The 22,861-nt window shown below is 38.5% G+C and overlaps 1 protein-coding gene across 1 annotated transcript in view; it reads left to right on the top strand.

The window, feature by feature from the left end:
* The first annotated feature begins 3,383 nt into the window (after window positions 1–3,383).
* LOC122808906 (probable calcium-binding protein CML31) overlaps window positions 3,384–22,861 on the top strand; it is an 83,519-nt gene continuing 64,041 nt past the window's right edge. Inside the window, exons 1-2 of the mRNA XM_044080028.1 lie at window positions 3,384–3,498; window positions 12,960–13,004. Of these exons, the coding sequence (XP_043935963.1) occupies window positions 3,487–3,498; window positions 12,960–13,004 (57 nt within the window). The 5' untranslated portion in view covers window positions 3,384–3,486. The remainder of the gene's footprint in view (window positions 3,499–12,959; window positions 13,005–22,861) is intronic.

Here is a 22,861-nt window from a genome sequence, read left to right as displayed (position 1 = left end):
GGTGCTTCTACGGACCCTGAAATTACCGCCCCATAAGCTTGACGAGCCTTGTCTGCAAAGCTATGGAGAGGATCATAATGGAACTCATAAATAAAGACATTGGGGACCTACAGACACTGGATCCTACCCAATTTGGCTTTGTCAAGGGCAGATCCTGCCTCTTGAACTTGGTCGACTTTTTCAAACAGTCACTAAGGCCATTGATGAGGGTAAGGCAGTTCACACAGCCTACCTTGACCTAGCAAAAGCGTTCGACACAATACCCCACTCGGGCATCATAGAAAAGCTCACCAGCTTAGATGTAAACCCATATGTCACAAGATGGGTTGCAAACTGGCTCAAGGACAGAACCCACAGGGTTAGAGTTGCTGGTGCCATGTCAGACTCTAAGCCAGTCACGAGCAGTGTCCCACAGGGCTCAGTCCTGGGCCCCCTCTTGTTCGGCATTTATTTTTCTGAAGTGCAGGCAAACATAGGGGGATTGTGGCTGACAAAATTTGCAGATGACTGCAAACTGGGCGCCATAATTGACACTCCATCAGACACAGACATCCTCCACAGAGGTCTTACAGAAATGGATAACTGGTGCCAGAGCCATGGCCTTAAGCTAAATGCCAAAAAATGTATAGTCATACCCTTTGGGAAAAACAAGGTAACCCCAAGTTACCACATAGGTGGCAATCCATTAAGCACAGAAGAGGTTATCAGGGACCTGGGGACCCAAGTTGACAGTAATCTCTCTTTTGACACTCACATTGCCAAAGTGGTTAGGAAGACCTTCTACATTGCCCACCTGATCATGAAGGGATTCACATCCAGATCAGGAGAGGTCATTGTACCCCTGTACTCTTCACTTATCAGACCAATGATTGAGTACAATGCCCCATTCAGAATGTACCTTACCCGACACCTGCAGCAGTTGGAAAGACCCCAAAAGTTCCTCACCAAAAGGATAAAGGGGCTCAAACATATGTCATACGCTGCCCGACTGAAGAAACTCCAGCTCTATTCAGTCGCATACTGTCTGCTCAGAGGTGATCTGTGCCTGACATACAAGGCCATGTCCAACCCGGAATTAATGGACATGCTCCACCTCAAAAAATCCAAATCCACCAGAGCCACGAGAGCAAGAGACTTAAACCTCAACACGGATATAAATAGGACGTGCTGGAGGGACAGATTCATCACCCAGAGACTCCCTACACTATGGAACAGAATCCCAGTCCATGTGAGGCAGAGCCCCTCACTGACTCTGTTCAAGAGAAATCTTGACGAGTGGATGGGAGATCGTAGGTTTACCCCGGGAATCATCTCTGTGTCACTGCTGGACAGAAGCAACAGCAAACTAATGGGTATAGTATTCTCATCCTAAGGGGTGGTGAAAGCCACACACACACTCTGGCTAGGCTTATAAATGCCCTAGGGCAGATAGCCTAGTATGAACCTATGAACCTATGAACCTAATTAATGGACATGCTGCACCTCAGAAAATCCAAATCCCATCGAGCTATGCGCTCGAGAGACTTGAACCTCAGCACTGAAATAAATAGGACATGCTGGAGGGACAGATTCATAACCCAGAGGCTCCCTTCACTCTGGAATAAAATCCCAGTCCAGGTTAGACGCAGTCCCTCATTGACTCTCTTCAAGAGGAATCTTGATGAGTGGATGGGAGATAGTAGGTTTACCCCGGATGTGTCACTGTTAGACAGAGGCACAGTATACTAACCTCGAAAAAGGGCTTAGGAAAATTCATTTAAAATGGGTGGCGAAAGCCAAACACACTCTGGCTAGGCTTGTAAATGCCCTAGGGCAGATAGCCTAGTATGAACCTATGAATCAGGTAGTAGTGTTTTAATCTATCCATCTATCCTCAATCCCTTTTTCCCCATTTTGAACATGGGGTGTCACTTGAGCAGTGACTGCTTTCTGTGTCCCTCTGTGGCATATTATTATCTGTCATCTGTAAAATTAGTCTTGTAGATATTGTCTCTCCAGGCCTCTGCCAAAATTGGGGCATTTTTGTTGCACAGTCAGTTTTTTCCAGGCAATAAATGTTGGGTAAGATAAATGCAAATGTATACTTGACAAGGGGTAGGGCCTATCCTAGCTATGAATAGGCTCAATGCAGAAACATTTACTGTGGATTAACAGCACTTCATTTTAACATAGGGATTCAGTCCACGGCAGGAGGCGAAGCATAAATATACATGGTCACACAACGACTTACGCCTGACCTCTTAGCTCTCTAAGTGAAAAAAAAAAAAAAACAAAGCACACCACCTCTTTTTTACCCAGCCATTCACGCCCCATATTTATGCTCCCTTCCATTTAAGGTTACCGCCTGTACCACTTTTCGAGGGACAGTCCCTCTTTGGGCACTTGTGTCCTGCAAAATAAGTGCAATTGACCCTTCCTCCCGCTTTTATTAAAATAAATGCATACATACATAAGTAACAACATGTTTGTACAGTTTATACGCTGCTGTTTCAGCGTTCAGGTTTTAGTTTAAAAACATATTTTCTAGCAGATAAACTGTGGCAAAATGCTTGCTACAAAGTGGCAAACAGTTACTACTGCTCAGACCACACACGGAGCGCAACAGCATTCAGGTCTGACCGGCTTTTAAACGACAGTGCATTAAAAAGGAGAGATCGGTCGCCCCCACACCTTTCACCCACGGTAACTGCCCCGCCCTAGCTACCCTGCACACACACACACACACACACACACACACACACACACACACACACACACGTATGCGTACAAACACGCACACACGACCCGTAAAAGGCTAGCACCAAGGGACCCCACATTCTGTAGCATTGCCTGTAGAATGTAAAAAAAATCGCTGTCTCCCAGAAGCTTTGCCCCAGGACTTCGGATCCACCCCTACTACATAGTATGTCTGGCATCCATGAGACAAAAATGCATTTTAACATTCCATGTGGTTTTGCTTCGTGAGTACACTTTCTTAATTTTTAGTTTATACAATTACTTTTTATTACTTTTTCACTTATTTGTTTTGCACATCCCGTAAGGTCTATGGCGACCACTTACCTGTTAACAAATTCATGAAATAAATAAAAAACACAGTAATAAACCAATTGTACCCCTTTCCTGAAGACGAAACTCCAAAAGGGGCAAGATGAGAGAATGTCTAAAATAATGTAGCAACAAAGTTAAGCATTTATGATTGATACATAAATAAATTTCAAATATATTTTGTTTCTTTGATTTGGATTACTTGATTACCTTTAGGGTCTGGATTGCAAAACCTGCCACAGCCACTCCCAGGGCAGGAGGTCACCGATGTTATAGGTGATCTGTCAATCTCAACAATGAGGCCCCATCGGGGTGGGAAATTACAGATCTGCAGATATATATAAAGCCTTGACAGTTGTAGAACTTGTATAAACTGTTTAAAACAGTGTCGACTCTGTTTTGAAACTTGCATTCAACAGGCTTGTGGGTAATCTCTTCATAATGGCAAACCAGGTACGTTGCATTTTGCATGCTGAAACATCTCTTTTGAGTATTTTGTTTTATAAATCAATCTCTGAAAGTGATATGAGGATACTGTATAAAATGTATCTGAAAAAAAAATCTGCTATAGCATTTCTTTCACATATGCTACATTTTAGTCTTTTGATGCTTTAGACTGAAATACTTTAGGAATCTTTCAGGTACTTAAGTTACAATTCCAGAGCTGACATAACACTGAAACACAATCGTTCTAAGAAGCTGATCTTCAAATTCTCATCACTGTCTGAAGAAGAATTGCTGATCTATTTTACTGAGTGCAGGATTGCCATACCACTCGGACAACTTCACCAAGTTATCCATTTAAAATAAAAAAATTAAGGTGAATCATTCGTGAATCAAAATGCTATCATAATTTACTAAACAGACAAAGTGCATAGTAAATTATGTTACCAAATAACACAGTTGCATATAGAGATTTGCATGTATTCTTTAAGGTTCAGAATGTATGACATACACATGTAGAATTCAAAAAGATACGGTAACCAGTAAAACAGCCAAGACGAACCAAATCCACTATAGAACATTGGTTAATTGCTAGTAATCTTAGTAACACTCCAACAAAGTACTTAGCGCTTTCACCCATACAATGGGCATCTTCAGAGTACAATTACATTCACAGAAATTTATATTAAAATAGAAGCAGCAATTAATGATTATTCAATTAGTTAATCAACTGTGGCAAATACAAAACATCTATTGTTAATTTAATCTAACATCTTATTATATATAAAGATACACTGTAATCCCTAAAAAGTATGTGTATAATTGTATGTGTAAACAAAAAAACAATCCACATCAATAGTTCTAAAAAAAGATAGTTTTGTGTGTGTGTATGTAATATATTTAATAAATATTTGTAATAAATATGATATACATTTAATAAATATTTGTAATAAATATGATGAATTTGGTGATTAAAAATAATAATAATGTTTTGCAAACTTTAACACATTACTCATAAAAATATGAATTTATTAATATGAAAACATACAAAACAATACTATTTAAATAGACCATAAATACTTATAAAAATTGAATAAAAACTGTGATTATATGAATTGTGATTTGTATTTAAGTATACTGGCAATGGAAATATAATTATTATTACCAGGGTACATGTTTGCGTTGAATCTTAACTGCCACAAACATTCCTTAACTTCTAATAATGTCTTTTCATGACCCCCTTTGTTGTTGTTATAAGGTATTCTATCAATCACAAAAAATAAAAACCTTTTAAAATTATCACATCTGGTGCTGTGTATATAAAGTGCACTAGTGTCTTTTTTCTTTTTGATGTCTCTTACATGTTCTCCTATTCGGTCTTTGAGCATCCTGATAGTTTTCCCTACGTAGTATGCTGGGCATGTAGAACAGGTAGCAAGATATACTACCATTTTGGTTTTGCAGTTACAATGTCCCGGGCATCTAATAGTTTTTCCAAAGTTTGGAACTACTACGTATGGACCATCATTGATGTATTTACAAACATGGCATACACCACATTTGCCCATTTTGGACTTAAGGTATGTGTTCATATCCTGTGTTGATTCAAAATACTCTTTTAAATTCATACCTCGACTATAGGTAATTTTAGGCCATAAGCCCAAAATATCTCTACATTCATCATTGTTCATAAATACACAAGACCAACTTTCTCTTACAGCGTTTACAATTTTTGTGGATGTATCATTGTAGGGGATGACTAAAGCATCATTACCAGTAGATGGTCTGTTCTCACTGATAACATTTGTAATGCCGAACTTAATAATTGGTTGATAAATATAATTTATTTTAGTCTGTATCTCAGTACTTAGTTTTTCAATCAATTCATTTGGGTATCCTCTATCAGAAAACATACAAGCCAGTATTTTCATTTCATCACAAAAAACCTTATTGTCACTAATAATTCTTGATAGCCTTACCATCTGTCCTTTGATTAAATTCTTCTTTTGATGGTAAGGGTGACAACTATCAAAGTGTAAAAAGGAATTGGAATGTGTTTATTTCTGAAAAATGTTGGTATCTAGCCTATCATTGTTTTTGTATAATAGAAGCAGAAGAAAAACTTATGAAGAACAATTAGAACAGAGAGAAGGTAAGAGGAAATGAGAGTGTCCAGCAAAGAGATGAATGGATTGTCTGATAGAAGATACTGTGACAGGCGTGACTATCAAAGAAAGTATGAGTTTGGTGGACACAGCTTCAGTGGCACCTTGAGCCCATGACTATCAAAGTATGAGTTTGGTGGACACAGCTCCAGTGGCACCTTGAGCCCATGTAGGAAACTGAGAAAAGGGGGGTTAATGATGATGGTCTAGTTTCCCTTTACTTCTATTATACCACATGTTTACATTAATTACCCTCACATCTCCTCTGCTGTCAGCCATGGCTGCACTCACCTTACCAAACTGTCTCTTAGTCCAAATGTTTGTACCATCATACTAATCCAGAAACCACTCTCACCTGAATGCTTCTCAAATTCCTCTTGGATTCATTGAAATGATTTAAAACTTCCTTCCCAGGATGTTACTGTGTCCTTCACTATCCTGACCACCTTAATGGTCAGATCCTGTACTTTTCATTCACTTCCAAACACCTTGCCCATTCACTCCCATGCCTAGATCTGCCACAGTTCCTGAAATCCTGTTTATCATTTTCTTACTGACAACAACTTCTCTCCACCTCCCCATATATCCTATGAGTTTCCCATCTCCACCAACTCTTATTTGTGAATTCTCCCTGTGTCAATATACAGCAACCATTTGAAATTACATCAGATGTTTTCTTTTTGAAATCTAGCTCCCAACTCCAGGACTTTGCTGCTTGATTTCTATTTCTGTCTCTGTGTAAGCAATGACCCTTACAGATAAACCTAGAACACCATCCTTGAAGTTTGCTTACTGTCTTAGCCAAAGGGTTAACTGTGATGTTGTGAGCAGTGCAGAAAAGATGGATAACACCTGCCCTGTGGCAGTAGACATCTTACCACTCCACTTGTCCAATAAGGCAAACCATCTCCATCATAATCCTCTCTGTAAGAGCCTCTAAGCATCCTAAACTAAAGGTAGACCTTTAACCCCAAATACTAACACATTGGGTTTGACTGCTGAGAGACAGCATCCACATTTTGAAAACTAGATGAGGGCACCACTAATCTCATTCTTTAAATCTGCAGTAGATATTGCATCCCAAGCTTCCACACCAGAATGCAAATGTTTAGCGAATATACAGTTGTGGTTTTTGGCATCAAAATATACTAAAAGTAATGGGTCCTGTAAGGTCCATCTTCCCATATGTTACTGAAAGCAAAATCTCCTATGAGGTTCATAGAAGCATCATACAGTCTTTGGAAAAGGGGACCAAAAAAATTTGCACAACCCAGATGAAGATGATCCCAAAATATGTCCCTAATACACTGATCTAATACTTGAATTATTAGTACAAACAGCAATGTGGAAAAAGGACAGCCTTGCTTGCTGACCTGTTGTACCTCAACAGATCTGGAGACCCCCACATTCACTGCCATTCTTAAATTTGAGGTAGCAAAATGAGTTGACTACCATCTCTTGTGCCGTTTTCCATATAAAAAGAGTGCTGTCTATCCCGATCCATTAACCTTCTTTCTAGTACATTCCCACTTAAATTTTCAATGTTAGATCCCAACCACATGTCCAGTGCAGGCATCATCAGACATGTATGGGGAGCACTGTCTGTTATCATGTGGAACAAGTGGGAAAAATGTGAAACACCTACTAACTACCTCAACTAGAAAGCTCAAAACATGATTAATCACTGTTTCTTTATACATACAAAATTTTCTTATGAGTTATTGTGACTCAATATTACTTTCAATGGACAGTTGTTTTAAAAAATTCTTAACAATAAAAGTGTGGCAGACTTTTTCAAGGTTGAATAGTGTGGAATATGAAATTTTTAAGACTCAAAATCAGATGTATTCCTCTTAATTGGGAATGGTTAAAGTGTATGGCTATCCTTCTTCTATCACAGCAACATTAAAACAACTTATAGTTTTCAGGTACATCAGAAACCTATCAAAATGACCGTTTGCCTAAATTCATCTTTAGAAAGCATGCACTTCCCCCTTCTATCTCTCCCCAACACTATAGAAATATGTACTAGCTTCCTTGACTGCCATGTCTCACTATAGGTTTCCCCCTTTTTCTGAAAATGTGTGACTTTATGAACAAAGTGTCACATTTAAATCACAAGTTTGAGTCTCACAAGGGATAATTGGCCAGGCTTAAAATGGCTCGCAAGGGCAGTTAGCCTAGTACTCATCTATGAACCTATGAACTTATGAACCTTTATCACTTTCCTGCCTCAGATTCCTAAGTGTGAAAAAAATATTAAATCACCCACTTCCCTATTGTGTTGAGGCATATCTCCATCCTCCTACAAGTACCTTTCAGCAGCATTGACCTCCCATGCCACTTCTAATTCCTGCTACCTGAGACTTATCCACTTTCACCCCTAAACCCTTCTCCCCTTTTCCCATTTATCTGTCTGTCTCCCACTGACCAAAGTGTCGACTCTTGAGACTTTTAGCTTTCCTCTCTAAGTTCTTGCAAGAAAATGACTTAAGCTCCTGATCTTTTCATCATGATTAATGGTTCCTCCCTAGTTGGTGAATGATTGACCCCTACACACACATTCTATGCTGCAAATACTAAAATTACTACCCCACCCTCTCTTGTGTGATGAGAGCTGCTCTCCAGGCTGCTAAATATCAATGACCTGTGGGTGTCACCCTCAACAAGATCAGTAGGACTCTAGCCGACTACATAAATTTCATGAAGAAGTTATTAGCTGGTGAATCAGCTCTGTGAAACAAAGAGTTAAATCCGTGACTGTGACTGAGATTTTCCAGGAATGACTAGCAAACTGGGTGCTGCAAAAAATGATGATGGAGGATGCAAGTGAGTGGCTGATCTTCACCATCTCCTTTCGGCTTATCCTGGTTAGGGGTCGCCACAGTGGACAATGGTCCGCAGAACAATTGGCAATGGAGTTTTAAGGTGCTGAAGTGCCAGCCTGATGGCCAACCTTCTACAGAAGGCACACACATGCACACACTCACACCTTGGGCTAACTGAGAGTGTCCAATCCACCTACAGCATATCTTTGGGATGTGGGAAGAAACTGGAGCACCCGAAGGAAACCCACGTGACCACAGGAAGGGCATGCATACTCCATACGGAAGGCACTCCAGCAAGTGAGTGGCTGCTGCTGATGGCTTATTCATCTTGAGGGAGGAAGAAGATGGTCCTGCCTATCACAGCACTGACATCTACTGGAGAAGTAGGTACACAGCAGGTAATGTATAAGCCATGGATGAGCACTTGACTCCTCCAACCACACCCATGCAGTAACCTTAATAATGAATGCAAATATCAAGTTGTCAAAAACGCTCTTCCTAAACTTAATAAGGAACCCTGGTCCCTGAGTACATCGACCAAAGCTATATATGAGGCAAAAATATCCACCCAGGCAAAAGACAACCATAAAGCTTTTTTAATTATGTTAGACACCTTAGAAACAATGTTCAACACTGCACAGAACTAGTAGTAAATAATATCACATACTCAGAACCTGAAGACATTGCCAGTATACTAGTAGATACATTTAGCTCTGTCTTCACCATCCCCACATTCACAGATCACATACCTATATCTATACACCCCCATCAATTTCCCAAGAACAAGTCCTCAAGGCACTGTCCAAGGCCAAGAATGCTGCTTGTATAGGACTAGATAAAATACCAGGTCACTTATTGACCAGTCTGAAACAGGACCTATCAAACCCCTTACAGAGTCTATTAAATATCAGCTTTCAAACAGGCTTTATGTAGTACGAATGGAAGAAAAAGCAACAGTAACTCTCTGCACAGAGGTTCATAGGTGTGTACTAGGCTAATGGCCCTGGAGCCTTTACAAGCCTAGCCCATATGATTACCCTGGCCTCGTGCCACCCGACCTTAGTTCCCAGTGCCTCTGTCGAGTAGAGCCACTGGAGTGATCACCGGGGTGAATTTTCTATTTCCCATCCACTCATCAAGATTTCTCCTGAAGAAGGCCAGTGAGGTGCTCTATTTGACATGTATGGGAAGTCTATTCCATAGCATGCACAGTCTCTGGGTTATGAACCTGTCCCTCCAGCATGTTCTGTTGATTGTGGTAATAAGGTTGAGGTCTATGGAGTGTGTGGTGCAGAGGGATTGGGATTTCCTTAGATGTAGCATTTCTAACAGAGTTGAGTCAGACATGGCTTTGTAAGTCAAGTGGAGATTGTCTCTAAGTAGGCGATATGAGACAGAGAATAGTTGTCATTTTTGAGTCTGTCCATATAGGACACATGTTTAAGGCCTGAGATCCTCTTTGTGAGGTACTTTTGCAGCCTCTCCAGTTGTTGCAGGTGTCTAGTGAGGTACATGCCAAATGTGGCATTGTACTCGATGATAGCTCTAATGAGGGAAGAGTAGAGGGAGACAATTACCTCTTTCTTCCTGGATGTAAAACCCTTAGTAATGATATGTGCCACATAGAAAGACTTTCTGACCACAGTGGCAATGTGGTCGTCAAAAGAGAGGTTGCTGTCAACCTGTGTTCCCAGATCTCTTATAATACCTTCTGTGTTTACTGGACTACCATTGATGTGGTAATTCATGGGAGTTATTGTGACTCAATATTACTTTCAATGGACATTTTTTGGCATTGAGCTAAAGGCCATAGTTCTGACACCAGTCGTTGGTCTCAGTGAGGCCTTTCTGTATGATGTCAACATCACTTGGGAGAGTTAATAATAGCTCCCAACTTGCAATCATCTGTGAACCTTGTCAGCCAGAGACCCCTCGTGCTGGCCTAGACTTCAGAGAAGTAGATACTAAACTGGATAGGACCCAGGACCGAACCCTGTGGGACTCCACTCATGACTGGTCGGCAGTCTTACTTGGGGTCAGCTACTTTCACACTGTGGATTCTATCTGTGAGCCAGTTTGCAACCCACCTAGTGATGTAGGGGTTGATGCCTAACTTAGTGAGTTTTTCTATGATTCCTGAGTGGGGAATGGTATCAAAGGCCTTGGCCAGATCAAGGTAGTCTGTATGAACCACCTTGCCTTGATCCACTGCTCTAGTGACTGACTCAAAGAAGTTGACTAGGTTGAGCAGGCATGATTTACCCTTCACAAAATCCTCCTTCCATTGCATAGCTTGTTTATGGCCGGGGTCCACCAGACTGGTTTCCTTTTCTTGGAGGAGTGAGTCTTGGTTTTGTTTGGGATAGCACGATCCATGCATTCTTGTAGGTGCCAGTAGAGTGCATTAGTAGAGGATTTTGCAGCTTGGACAGCGTTATCCTTTAGCATGGGGGCTTTGAAACTTCCCACCTCGGTCTTAAGTAAAGTGAAGTTTGCTTTTGAAAAGTTTTTCACTGTGGTTTCTTTGACCGGGGGTGGTGCCGGAATGTGGATATCCAAAGTGATTAGTTTATGGTCAGACCTAAACAGTGAGGTGTTGACCTCCGGTGTGGAACACCAGTCGCCCATGTTGGAGATGACCAGGTCCAATATGTTGTCACCTCTGGTGGGGGTGTTAACCAGTTGATCCAGGGAGTTTGAGTTTATAAATTCTAGGAAATATTGGGCCAGGGAGTTTGTGTATACATATATATATATACATATACATACACACACACACATATATATATATATATATATATATATATATATATATATATATATACACACACACACATATATATAAATTATATATATATATATATATATATATATATATATATATATATATACACACATATATATATATATATATCTATATATATATATATATATATATATATACATATATATATATATATATATATATATATATATATATATATATATATATATATATATATATATATATATATATATATATATATATATATATATATATATATATATATATATATATATGTAGATTTATGGGTTCACTTTATAAACTCAAAATACTGAAATATAGAATTTCACTATTTCGAGACTAAAATAGCGAAAACCCAGTTCCGCAAAAGATCACGTAACCGAATCCAGAAATGTCGAATCAGCAGTTATGGTGGTACACTTTGTTAATGGATAGCTGGAGATTTGGGTAAGAGTTTCTATTTTAAGGGTTATGGGTAGGGATGTTAGAGTGCTGGGAAGTTGTAGGTGTAGGTTACGGTATGTAGGTAAAAATGGGACTGTGTAACTGCTACGAATGGTGGTGTTTGTATATATGTGATGTGTGTTTGTGTGAGGGGAATGTAGATTATGTAGTGGTGGGTTTCACGTCTTTGTCTTTTTAGTGCAACCTCGGATTTAGTATATATAAATAGTGTGGGGGGCACAACCCCACATGGAGGGTGCAGGGGGCTTGCCCCCCTGCTTATATGTAGGGTAGGTTTGTGTATTAATGTTGTGTTTGTGTGTGTTTTGTTTATTGTAGTGTGGGGAGGAAGGTGTGTGTGAGTTTGTGTGGTGTAGGGTGTGTTTAAATGTCGCAATTTTCAATTTTGTGCTTTTGGTGTTTCAAAATTTTGATTTTACGGTTTTATAGTCTCATTATAATGAAATTCGATATTTCAGTATTTTGAGATTATAAAGTGAATCCAGATATATATATATATATATATATATATATATATATATATATATATATATATATATATATATATATATATATATATATATATATATATATATATATGGATATATATACATATATGTATACAGGGTTGGGAGGGTAACCTAATGGTTAAGGTGTTTGCCTTACAAATGCAAGATCTAGGGTTTGAATCTCACAAGGAATAACTGGCTAGGCTCATAAGGGCAGTTAGCCTAGTACTAACCTATATATATATATATACACACACACACACACACACATATGTATATATATGTAGATATAGTTTGCCATCAACTGGTCAAACATTCCAGTTGCCAAATAAAAACAACCCCAGCAGAGCTGATCAAAAATCAGCTACCGCATGTATTTATCTTTTTGCCTATGTGAGATTATAGTACAGTGGGGATATGGGAATTTGTTCCTTCCCTGCTGTGGTGTGGAGTTACTGTACGATCAGCTGCCTTTCAATATACTGAATGTTTGATATGTGAACAATCAGCCATGTGTGTGTGTGTGTGTGTGTGTGTGTGTGTGTGTGTGTGTGTGTGTGTGTGTGTGTGTGCGCGTGCACGTGTAAGTACAGACATATACATACTTAAGAATTTTAAATATGTTTAAATCTTTAAATATATATCCAGTTTACGATATTGCTAATGCTCTGTTGCATGTTGTTTAGCAATATAAACATTTGATAACAGAAATGATGTAACTGTATTTTTTTATTTGCAGTATGACACAGAAACAGTGCGTAAATTCTTTGATGAAATCGATACAGTAAGTGCTCTTTGTTTAGTTAAAATATTTTAATTGAAAGATAAAAAACAAAAATACATTTTCTAAACATCTGTCTAGAGTAGCTACACAGTATTATTTTATGGGCAGCATTTTTTATTATTTCTGATGATTGAAATCAAAACAAAAGAATAACCCTGTCAAAAGTCTGATCCAGTTAGCAATATGAGGATATCATTACAGAAGTGTTCCTGTCGCCTAACCCAGGTCTGCTTACCAGCATAGTCATACAACAAAAGATAACAGAGAAACATTATGAAAACAGGATGGTGGTTGCGCTGGTCTGAGATTACACTGGAACTGTTAGAACTTGGCTTCAGTTAAGTTTTGGTTCCGACTGTTCACAACATTATTTTCAGATCTCCTAGGTTGTTGACTTTGTACTGACTTCCAATGTTGCTGTTCACCAGCTGTTTGCACAACACGTGTTTACGATTCTTTAGAGATAGGATAGTGCAGTACGTTACTGATTTTACTGTGTACTGGGATGAGGTGGGATTGATCTGCATGCACTGTGTTAATGATATTGCTGAATACTTATATGGGGTGGACTTATTTGCATGTACTGCATTACTGATTTTGTTGGGCACTTGGAAGAAGTGGAATTCATCTGCATGTACTGCGGTTCTGAGTTTGCTGGGTACTGGAATGTAATGGGATTGATCTGTATCTTGAACTATATTGCTCACTTAAATCTTGGATGTTTGTCTTTGTGGAGTCCGTATCTCAGGTTTCTTTAGTGTATTGACTGATCACATGATACTGTTATCTTCCACTAACTGTGGCTCTGTGCATGACAGCGGATTAGCGAACGCACCTTCAGTATCCTTCTGGTACTTAAATTTTAACTCTAGTTTTGTTAAGGAAATAAAATATTAGCTGACTGCAGATATCCGGATTAGAATTTGATTTCATGTCTTTACTATGTAACATGGTACTTTGCAGTGAAATGCTATGTTCTCCTTGGATGCTAAAATATCTAAGGGCCTTAGATCATGTTAGGTCCCAGAAGATAATTATTTATTTAGTCTGAGTCTCTTAGCATACTGGGGTACTATAGGGAATATTGCAGTTCTAAAAAGCTATGCTTTTAGTTGCTCAAAAGATGAGAACTGTCACTGTACTTTTTGAATGCTATATCACTGTTGCAGCTTTGCTGACATTACTTAAGCCAGATGGAAATTAGCATTAAATTCTGTTGGGAACTATGGTGCAGTTCATAATATTATTTCATATTTGTATAATCTTCTCCTTGGACTTTGCCACCTTGGCCATCAGACACTCTCTTGTATCATTTTCATGCTGCAGGCTTTTAGGAGTAGTACACACAGAATGATCTGTAGCTACAATGATCTTATTACAACAGGCATACATACCACACTGTGTTGGCCCATCTCACAAAGGGACATTTTACAGTTACTGGCATTTATGTGTAACAAGGATACATTACAACAACTCTATGTACAGGGGAGAACTAATGTGCAATGGAACCCTAGGCATTGCTTACTGTTTCTGCCCCCGTCAAAAAAAAAAACACACCCTCCGGAGTTTCCCCTCTGTTTCCCCCATGTTGGGCTTCCCACTTATGCACAATACTTTTTTTCTTCCATTTCTCACATTTTACCTTTTTTCTTCAGCTTTTTCAAGAAGCCATAACTTTATATATGCGCTAAAGTGCTTTTTAAGTTTATTTTTTTTTACCCAATGATGGCTTGAACAGAAATGATGATTAAGGAAAGAAATTCAATATTGCTGTTCAGCTTTAGTTTTCCTTCCATCTTTTCAATATACTTTCTTGACCAAGATAGCACAGTAATAACCATTTAGGAAATAACTCTATTAAGCTGGTGTCCCCAGAAGCTAGAGCATTTCCCAACCTTTTAATCCAAAAGTGGCCTAAACAAAAATCGTAAGAAAAAAGAATTTCATTCTTATTTTTTTCTTTCAATGAAGATAAGTTGTATCCAAGGCTTAAAATTCAAAGCTGACAAAAATAGTAGCTCAAAATAAATTAACAAGCCAATTGTTGTGAGGATACACAGATCATGTACGGGAATACTGCCTGCCTCCCTAATCCTCCCAAAAAGACAGTCACTGCCTATGCAACCCTCTGGTGTTAGATTGGGATGAAAGCAGAGATTCAAATGGCCACAGTCATATATTTCAAATGACTTCTGAAATACATATACATAGCATGCCTACTTACTCTTCGATCCTAACCCCAAAGGCAACCAACTGTATATGTGCCAAATGTTTGATTGTGAGGAAAGTGAAAATAAATAATGATTGCAGTAATGTATTCCACTTTGCTGCTAACAGGCAGTACACTGCCCCTACAGGAGATAAAGTAACTTTCTTTGTATACCTCTGAGGTCTGTTAGAAAAGTAAAGGAAATGATGACTACACAATCCCCAGCACCCACATAACCTACGGTAAATTTCTGTACACAAACATCTGACCAGGGATGTTTTAGAATGTTTGTGGTTGAGGACAAAAGCTATTATCAGTTTTATCCTAACAAGGTCATATCATATAACTCCATCCAGGCTAAAGCGTGCAATCAGAAAATGAAAGCATGTTTTTCTCGTCATTTTTCCTCAACCAAAAACAGCTTTTTTGGGGTCCCCACAGTCAAGGATGATTAAGGGAGCCTCCTGTGTCCATTTATACAGTTTAGGGAGTGGGGGCCACCAGATTCCTAGAAGATCTAAGTGTCTGAATGCTCTGTGATAGATTTTATGCCTTACTTTTGAAATATAATCACTAGTTAGCTACATTTTTATTGATACCCTGAAGAATAATGTGTGTGTTCCGGCATTATTGGATGTGCGCATTGATAAAAATCTGTGACATTTTTTACACACACACACACACACACACACACACACACACACCACAGCAATGCTAATTTTGTACTTATTTCAGTAAGTACATTGTACAACACTAGTACTGCTACACAAGATCAGTGACTGCGTTTAGCAGTCATCAAACAGCAACAGGGATACGTCACTTTTATTTACCTCAGTGGGGAGTAAATTAATACCTATCACTATCCCTGATTTCACAGATATTCCTGATTTTGTCTCATAATTTTGCTCTGTCACAATAAATCCAGTCATCAGAGTTTTATACTTATTGTCTAAAAATGCATGTTGATGCAAAATGTGTTATTATAGTAACTTTTTAAATGAATTAGAGTAATATATAAAATGTGTTCCTCATTTTGAGACTATTATGCTATTATTTTTATCACTAAACAGAATTCTTCAGCAAAGATGTTGAGAGTTACAATATCAGTTGTTCTGCCAGTATGTATAAAAACCTGAAAGAGAAACCATTTCTGAAGGTTAGAATCATCAGCTCTTCTTAAACTCCACAGTTTGCACTGAGATCGGTCACTCTGGGCTGCTGATCTCTCTAGTGCTTACTCTGCTTATGTTCATTACAGCTTTGTCCTAACAGGGTCATATCACAGTCCTGTTCAGGTTAAAGAGTATAACTGAAACTTAATACATTTTTTCTCCTCATTTTTCCCCAACCAACAGCAGTTTTTGTGGGACCCCCACACAGTCATTGATGATCAAGGAGCCCCCTCCAGCCACAGTTATTGCAGGAACCTAAAACTGGCTATGTTGCTAATTTTAGTGAAGAGGATGTCCACCATCAGGGCTTAACCTAGGCTGGGGCATTATGTCATTAGTAAAATATTTAATGAAACTGTAAAGCTTGTTACTTGACAAAATACTGTTACTATAACGACAGATGTTTGAATTTTGAAGGAGATAAATATGAGTTATTATTACTTACCTGCTTTATTAAGTATACAAGATTGCTCTACTAGCTGTTGTTGGTTTGACAGACATGTTACAAAATATCAAGATGAGATAACTTGCTGTGGTTGGGGGCCCCCCAGGACCAGGGGGCCCCCAGCGACCGCAGGGTTCGCTGGTGCCTAAAACCGGCTATGGTCTGATCCAGTTAGCAATATGAGGATATCATTATAGAAGTGTTCCTGTCGCCTAACCCAGGTCTGCTTACCAGCATAGTCATACAACAAAAGATAACAGAGAAACATTATGAAAACAGGATGGTGGTTGTGCTGGTCTGAGATTACACTGGAACTGTTAGAACTTGGCTTCAGTTAAGTTTTGGTTCCGACTGTTCACAACATTATTTTCAGATCTCCTAGGTTGTTGACTTTGTACTGACTTCCAATGTTACTGTTCACCAGCTATTTGCACAATACGTGTTTACCATTCTTTAGAGATAGGATAGTGCAGTACGTTACTGATTTTACTGTGTACTGGGATGAGGTGGGATTGATCTGCATGCACTGTGTTACTGATATTGCTGAGTACTTATATGAGGTGGACTTATTTGCATGTACTGCATTACTGATTTTGTTGGGCATTTGGAAGAAGTGGGATTCATCTGCATGTACTGCGGTTCTGAGTTTGCTGGGTACTGGAATGTAATGGGATTGATCTGCATCTTGAACTATATTGCTCACTTAAATCTTGGATGTTTGTCTTTGTGGAGTCCGTATCTCAGGTTTCTTTAGTGTATTGACTGATCACATGATACTGTTATCTTCCACTAACTGTGGCTCTGTGCTTGACAGCGGATTAGTGAACGCAGCTTCAGTATCCTTCTGGTACTTAAATTTTAACTCTAGTTTTGTTAAGGAAATAAAATATTAGCTGACTGCAGATATCCGGATTAGAATTTGATTTCATGTCTTTACTATGTAACATGGTACTTTGCAGTGATATGCTATGTTCTCCTTGGATGCTAAAATATCTAAGGGCCTTAGATCATGTTAGGTCCCAGAAGATAATTATTTATTTAGTCTGAGTCTCTTAGCGTACTGGGGTACTATAGGGAATATTGCAGTTCTAAATAGCTATGCTTTTAGTTGCTCAAAAGATGAGAACTGTCACTGTACTTTTTGAATGCTATATCACTGTTGCAGCTTTGCTGACATTACTTAAGCCAGATGGAAATTAGCATTAAATTCTGTTGGGAACTATGGTGCAGTTCATAATATTATTTCATATTTGTATAATCTTCTCCTTGGACTTTGCCACCTTGGCCATCAGACACTCTCTTGTATCATTTTCCTTCTGCATGTAAACATTCTGCAGATTGTAAAAAGCATGGGGGCAGTGGAGGCGTTTCAGCACAGGTAGGTTTTGTCGTAACAGTGTTCTAAGAGTCTGAATGCCTACGAGTTAGACTGAAGTGTAACATCACAAAGGTAAAATATATGTCCTAAATGATGTACCCAGGGATCCTAGTCTTCTCTTATAGCTAGGTCAGGTATCAGGGACCTAGTCTCCACTGTCTTCTGTATGGACCTTTTATTTCAATTACATATGCATTCAGTACAAGCTAAACGATGATGTCATTTAACACACAGACTTGACTAGATGAGAATATTCATCCATCCCTCATGACATCATTGCCTTCAGGGTTCCTGATGAAAAAAATGCCCTAAGATTAGTGGGATTAAATTCTCTTAGCTGGTCATTCTTACTGTAGACTATATGTTGGACGTCTTGGGCTTTCTTCATGTGCTCATTTCCTCTGGGTTCAATTCTCTTAGCTGGTCATTCTTACTATGGAATCTTTGTTAGACCTATTGGTCTTTCTGCTTTTGGTCATTTACTATGGGCATTCTATCACATTTTTAATTGGTGTCATCTTTTCTTCCCAAGTCTCTTTAGCAATATTTAGCATAGTTGTACTTTCCTGAAATTTAAGTATTTCAGTGGGGTAAACCATTTTGAAACTTGTAGTTCCCCTCTTTTTGCAAAAGGAAAGCAAGGTAACAATTTTTCTCAGTTGGTACCATCTGCAACATTGACTTTTCTTGACATGAATTGCAGTGTTTTGTTGATTCTCTCTACAAAACCAGCAGTCTGTGGATGATACAGTAACATTGTAACTGGCTGACCTTTGATCTTTCACACAGTTAATGCAAAACCCTTGGCATAAAGGGCAGTCTTAGCAAGTATTACTTTAGAGAGAGCCATTTTAAACATCTGCAATGCCAGTTCTTAGGTAACAGTTTTAACATTAGCCTTACATAATGGTGCTGCTTCTGCAAATGTTATAGCAAGGTCTATTATTATTAGTATGGACTACCTATTCCTAGATTTTATAACTGGTCCCCCAATATAAGTAGCAGTGAATTCAAATGGCACTTCTATAACTGACATTAGAATAAGTGGGATCATCACCAAGATGGGTGCAGTTTTCTCACATGTTGGACAAGAAGCACAGACTATGCATATTTATTTTAGCGTACCTAGCCAGTGAAATCGGGCTAACATTCATACCCTAGTGTTGTCCATTCCCTGATAATCTCATGACTATGGCTAACCTCGTTAATAATTGCAACATGTGACTATGGCTAACTTCATTTGTAGTATCTATAAGGTTTTGACAGTACCAATTTATACATAATTTTTCCCTATAATTTCTGTTTACACAGGAAATCAATTTTAATGCAACATTTTTCTTCCCTGTAACTAAGCAGGAGCCTTGCAAATGCCCTAGATTGCCAGTAATATTTAACTTAGAAGGTTAAGACTGCAGTTTAACATCGCCCTACCTGTGAATGCTTCTTTCCCTCAGCAGTATTGGTCCTTCACAACCTTGCAAACATCCAGGATTGACAGTAACATTTAACTTAGAGGGATAAGACTGCATTGTATGTCATAATTCTTCTTATATATAAGATACTTGATTCTATTTCCTCGGGATACTATTTCCTCCATTTTTACTGTGTTTATTTTTACATTTTTGCACACTAACAGGAGCACTTTAGTAGCTACCCTCCCACAGTCTCTCAAAGCTTGTCCTTATCCCGTGCCATGTTAACGTCTCATTATACAATTAAACATGATCTTTCTTAATACTCTTTATAGAGCTTAAGCTTTATCCCGTATCTGAAAAATCATTTCTAGTTTAACAAATACACTAAACTGTGGTAAGATCACTAGAAACTGATTGTTTTCTTTTACTTCATGTCACCAGATCTTTGGTGGTTCAACCTGCTCTGTTTGCCCTCGCTACACTTGGGCTCACTCCACTCCCCTACCTTACCCTCATTTCCACCCACCCCAACTTTCTTTTAACTTACCAGCTAACCACACATAATCCCTCCTCCAAAACCTCTACAGGATCAGATACACTCCCACCTCTACAGCTGCTAAGTCTAACTCCAATCTTTATCCCTCCACCGACCAAATATAATCTACTTTCCCCTGTTTTAATACCCCTCACTCAACTAAACAACAAATCCAAAATGCACTCCTTATATGCCTTCTAAATAACTCTCTCACTACTAACATAACTTACCTCATACCAAAATAACATCAAGCCCAACCTATATAGTTTGCCACCTACCTAGATCTACTTCATTATATCCACTCAAATATCATTTCATATCTCTTCTGCAATCTACAGTCACTTTAACTTAGAGCTAACTCTATTTAGGATTTCACATAACTCTACTAGAGGTTGCATTTCCATGCAATATAACATATCTATCTACAGCTATCTCCAGTCTTTTGTGAACATTGCTTCTGATATGTGGTGGCGACAATACATCCAAATTCCGGTCCATCAACTAACAACATTGGAAATGTAAATCAGGCCAAAAATTACCTAACTCCCCTTAGACAACCCGCTGACCTCTTAATTCTCAACATCAGCATTAGAAGTATGCTCAACAAAATTGACAAACTGCATGCAGCACTATCCTTTTATTCATTTATTTGCCATTTGTTAACTAGGTTAGTCTGGCTGGGCAGGTGCCCTTTTTCAGCAGAGATCTGAGGAGAAAAGCTCCAGAATACAATGTTTACAATTAGTTACAAAAGTGAATTACAGATGTATACAAAAGAGAAAATACAGATATAAAGAAAAACATAAAATGAGAATAAAAATTGTGTTAAACATTCTTAAAAGGTGCAATTAATAACCTTACATAACATGTAGTTGAATATAGTTGTATGGTAGGAAATAGAGGAAAGAGGAAAGGCAGCACTAGAGGATAGGCAAGTCCTACTTATAGCATAGAGTCAAATTTTATTCCCCAGATATTGTGGTCCTTACTGAAAAATGGCTTAAGCCACATAACAACCAGGATAAAACCTACTTAGAAAAGACTGCACATCCAAAACAGGAGGAGGTGCTGCCCTGCTTTTCAAGAACAACCTTACAGTTGACCTTAGTAACATAAACATCCCTACTTAAAACAAAGTTGAAACCCTATTCACTAAGGTAAAAGTAACACAAAAACAAGTAAACATACTAGGCTCACACATCCCTCCTGGGGGCAATATTAATAAACTAGAATCCATAACCCACTGGGCATCGGAATTCTTCCCCCATGAAACACTCATATTAGGTGATTTCAATATTGATTGGACTTTAATAAATTGACCCCTCCCCACTATGCATATAAGCCTACATGGTTTCACTCAGATCATCCAAATTCCCACTTGAATTGACAAAGCTACTAAAAAGGAATCCATTTTAAACTGGATCCTCAGTGATCGCCCATCCATGACACACTAGTCTGGCACATCACCTGACACCCTAAGTGACCAACTCCCTACTTTTCTGGTAAGGCAAGAAATCAAACCCACTAAAAATAGCTCATTCAAACAAATATGCTACAAAAAAACTTTAGAACAGAAGACCTAATAACAGCACTAAACCACTGCTACTGGTCCCCCTATTTAGCCTCCCCTTAGACAAGGTAGTAGATTACTTTAACTCCACTTTCCTGAACATACTTAATCAACTTGCCCCCCAAGAATAATTCAAAGTCCAACTCTGGCCCCTGGTTCACCAAAAGTACGTGACTCCTACTAAAACAACGGAGCAAACACCTGGCATGACAACAAAACTAATGATAACAGTCAACAATTTCTTAAAATAAGAAATAAAGCCAAAAAAACCACAAGAACAGATAAAAAAACACACATTACTCCAATATACAAACTAAGCACAAAGCTAGCCCTCAAAAATTCTGGGCTGCCATAAATAAAATTTTAAAGCCAGGTAAAACTGTTACCCCAACCCCCAAACATTGACAGAAGTAACATTGCAAAACAATTCATTTTAACATTGCAAAACAATTCATTTTAAAACTATCCTCAAATTCTCCACCCACAACCCTCCCAAATTTACCAAGCTCCCCACCTGACCAAATGTATTTATCCTTCCAACCAGTCCAGACCAGTACAAAACTCAGATATCAGCCCAAATGAAAACCCACTACCTTGGCTGCTGATAAACTTCAAAAAGCATATCTTTGAATCACAGCCAAAGCTATCTCATACCCTGTCTCTATAATTATACATAGGTCAATTTCTGAATAAAAGTCCCAATCCTCTGGAAAAGATCACATATAATACCTCTACACAAATGTGGAAACTCGATGGGGTTATCTAATTACCACTTGATAGCCATACTATCCCCACTCTCAAAAATCCTAGAGAAATGCATACATTCCCAAATACTAAAATACCTTCTCTCTAACAATCTCCTAGTCAAAACTCAGCATGGTTTTTCACTTGGCCATAACACCACCATTCGCTTATCAGTTTCACCAATCATGTTAATCAACAGCAAAATTCAGGCAATCTGGTATCAACTGTCTTTTAGGCCCCTCAAAAGCATTTGATATAGTCTTCCATAGCAAACTATTAGCTGTTCTCTCAGAACTTAAACTATATAACTTTGCACTCCTATGGTTTAAAGACTATCTTTATAACTGACAACAGGCTGCTACATGGTAGGACAATCTATCCCCCTTCTC

Source organism: Protopterus annectens, chromosome 1.part1 (genome assembly GCF_019279795.1).
Source record: "Protopterus annectens isolate FY-2018-M chromosome 1.part1, PAN1.0, whole genome shotgun sequence".
In the NCBI taxonomy this organism is placed as follows: Eukaryota; Metazoa; Chordata; order Ceratodontiformes; family Protopteridae; genus Protopterus; species Protopterus annectens.
The sequence above is the reverse complement of the archived record's forward strand: the minus strand, read 5'-3'. Positions and strand labels throughout refer to the sequence as shown.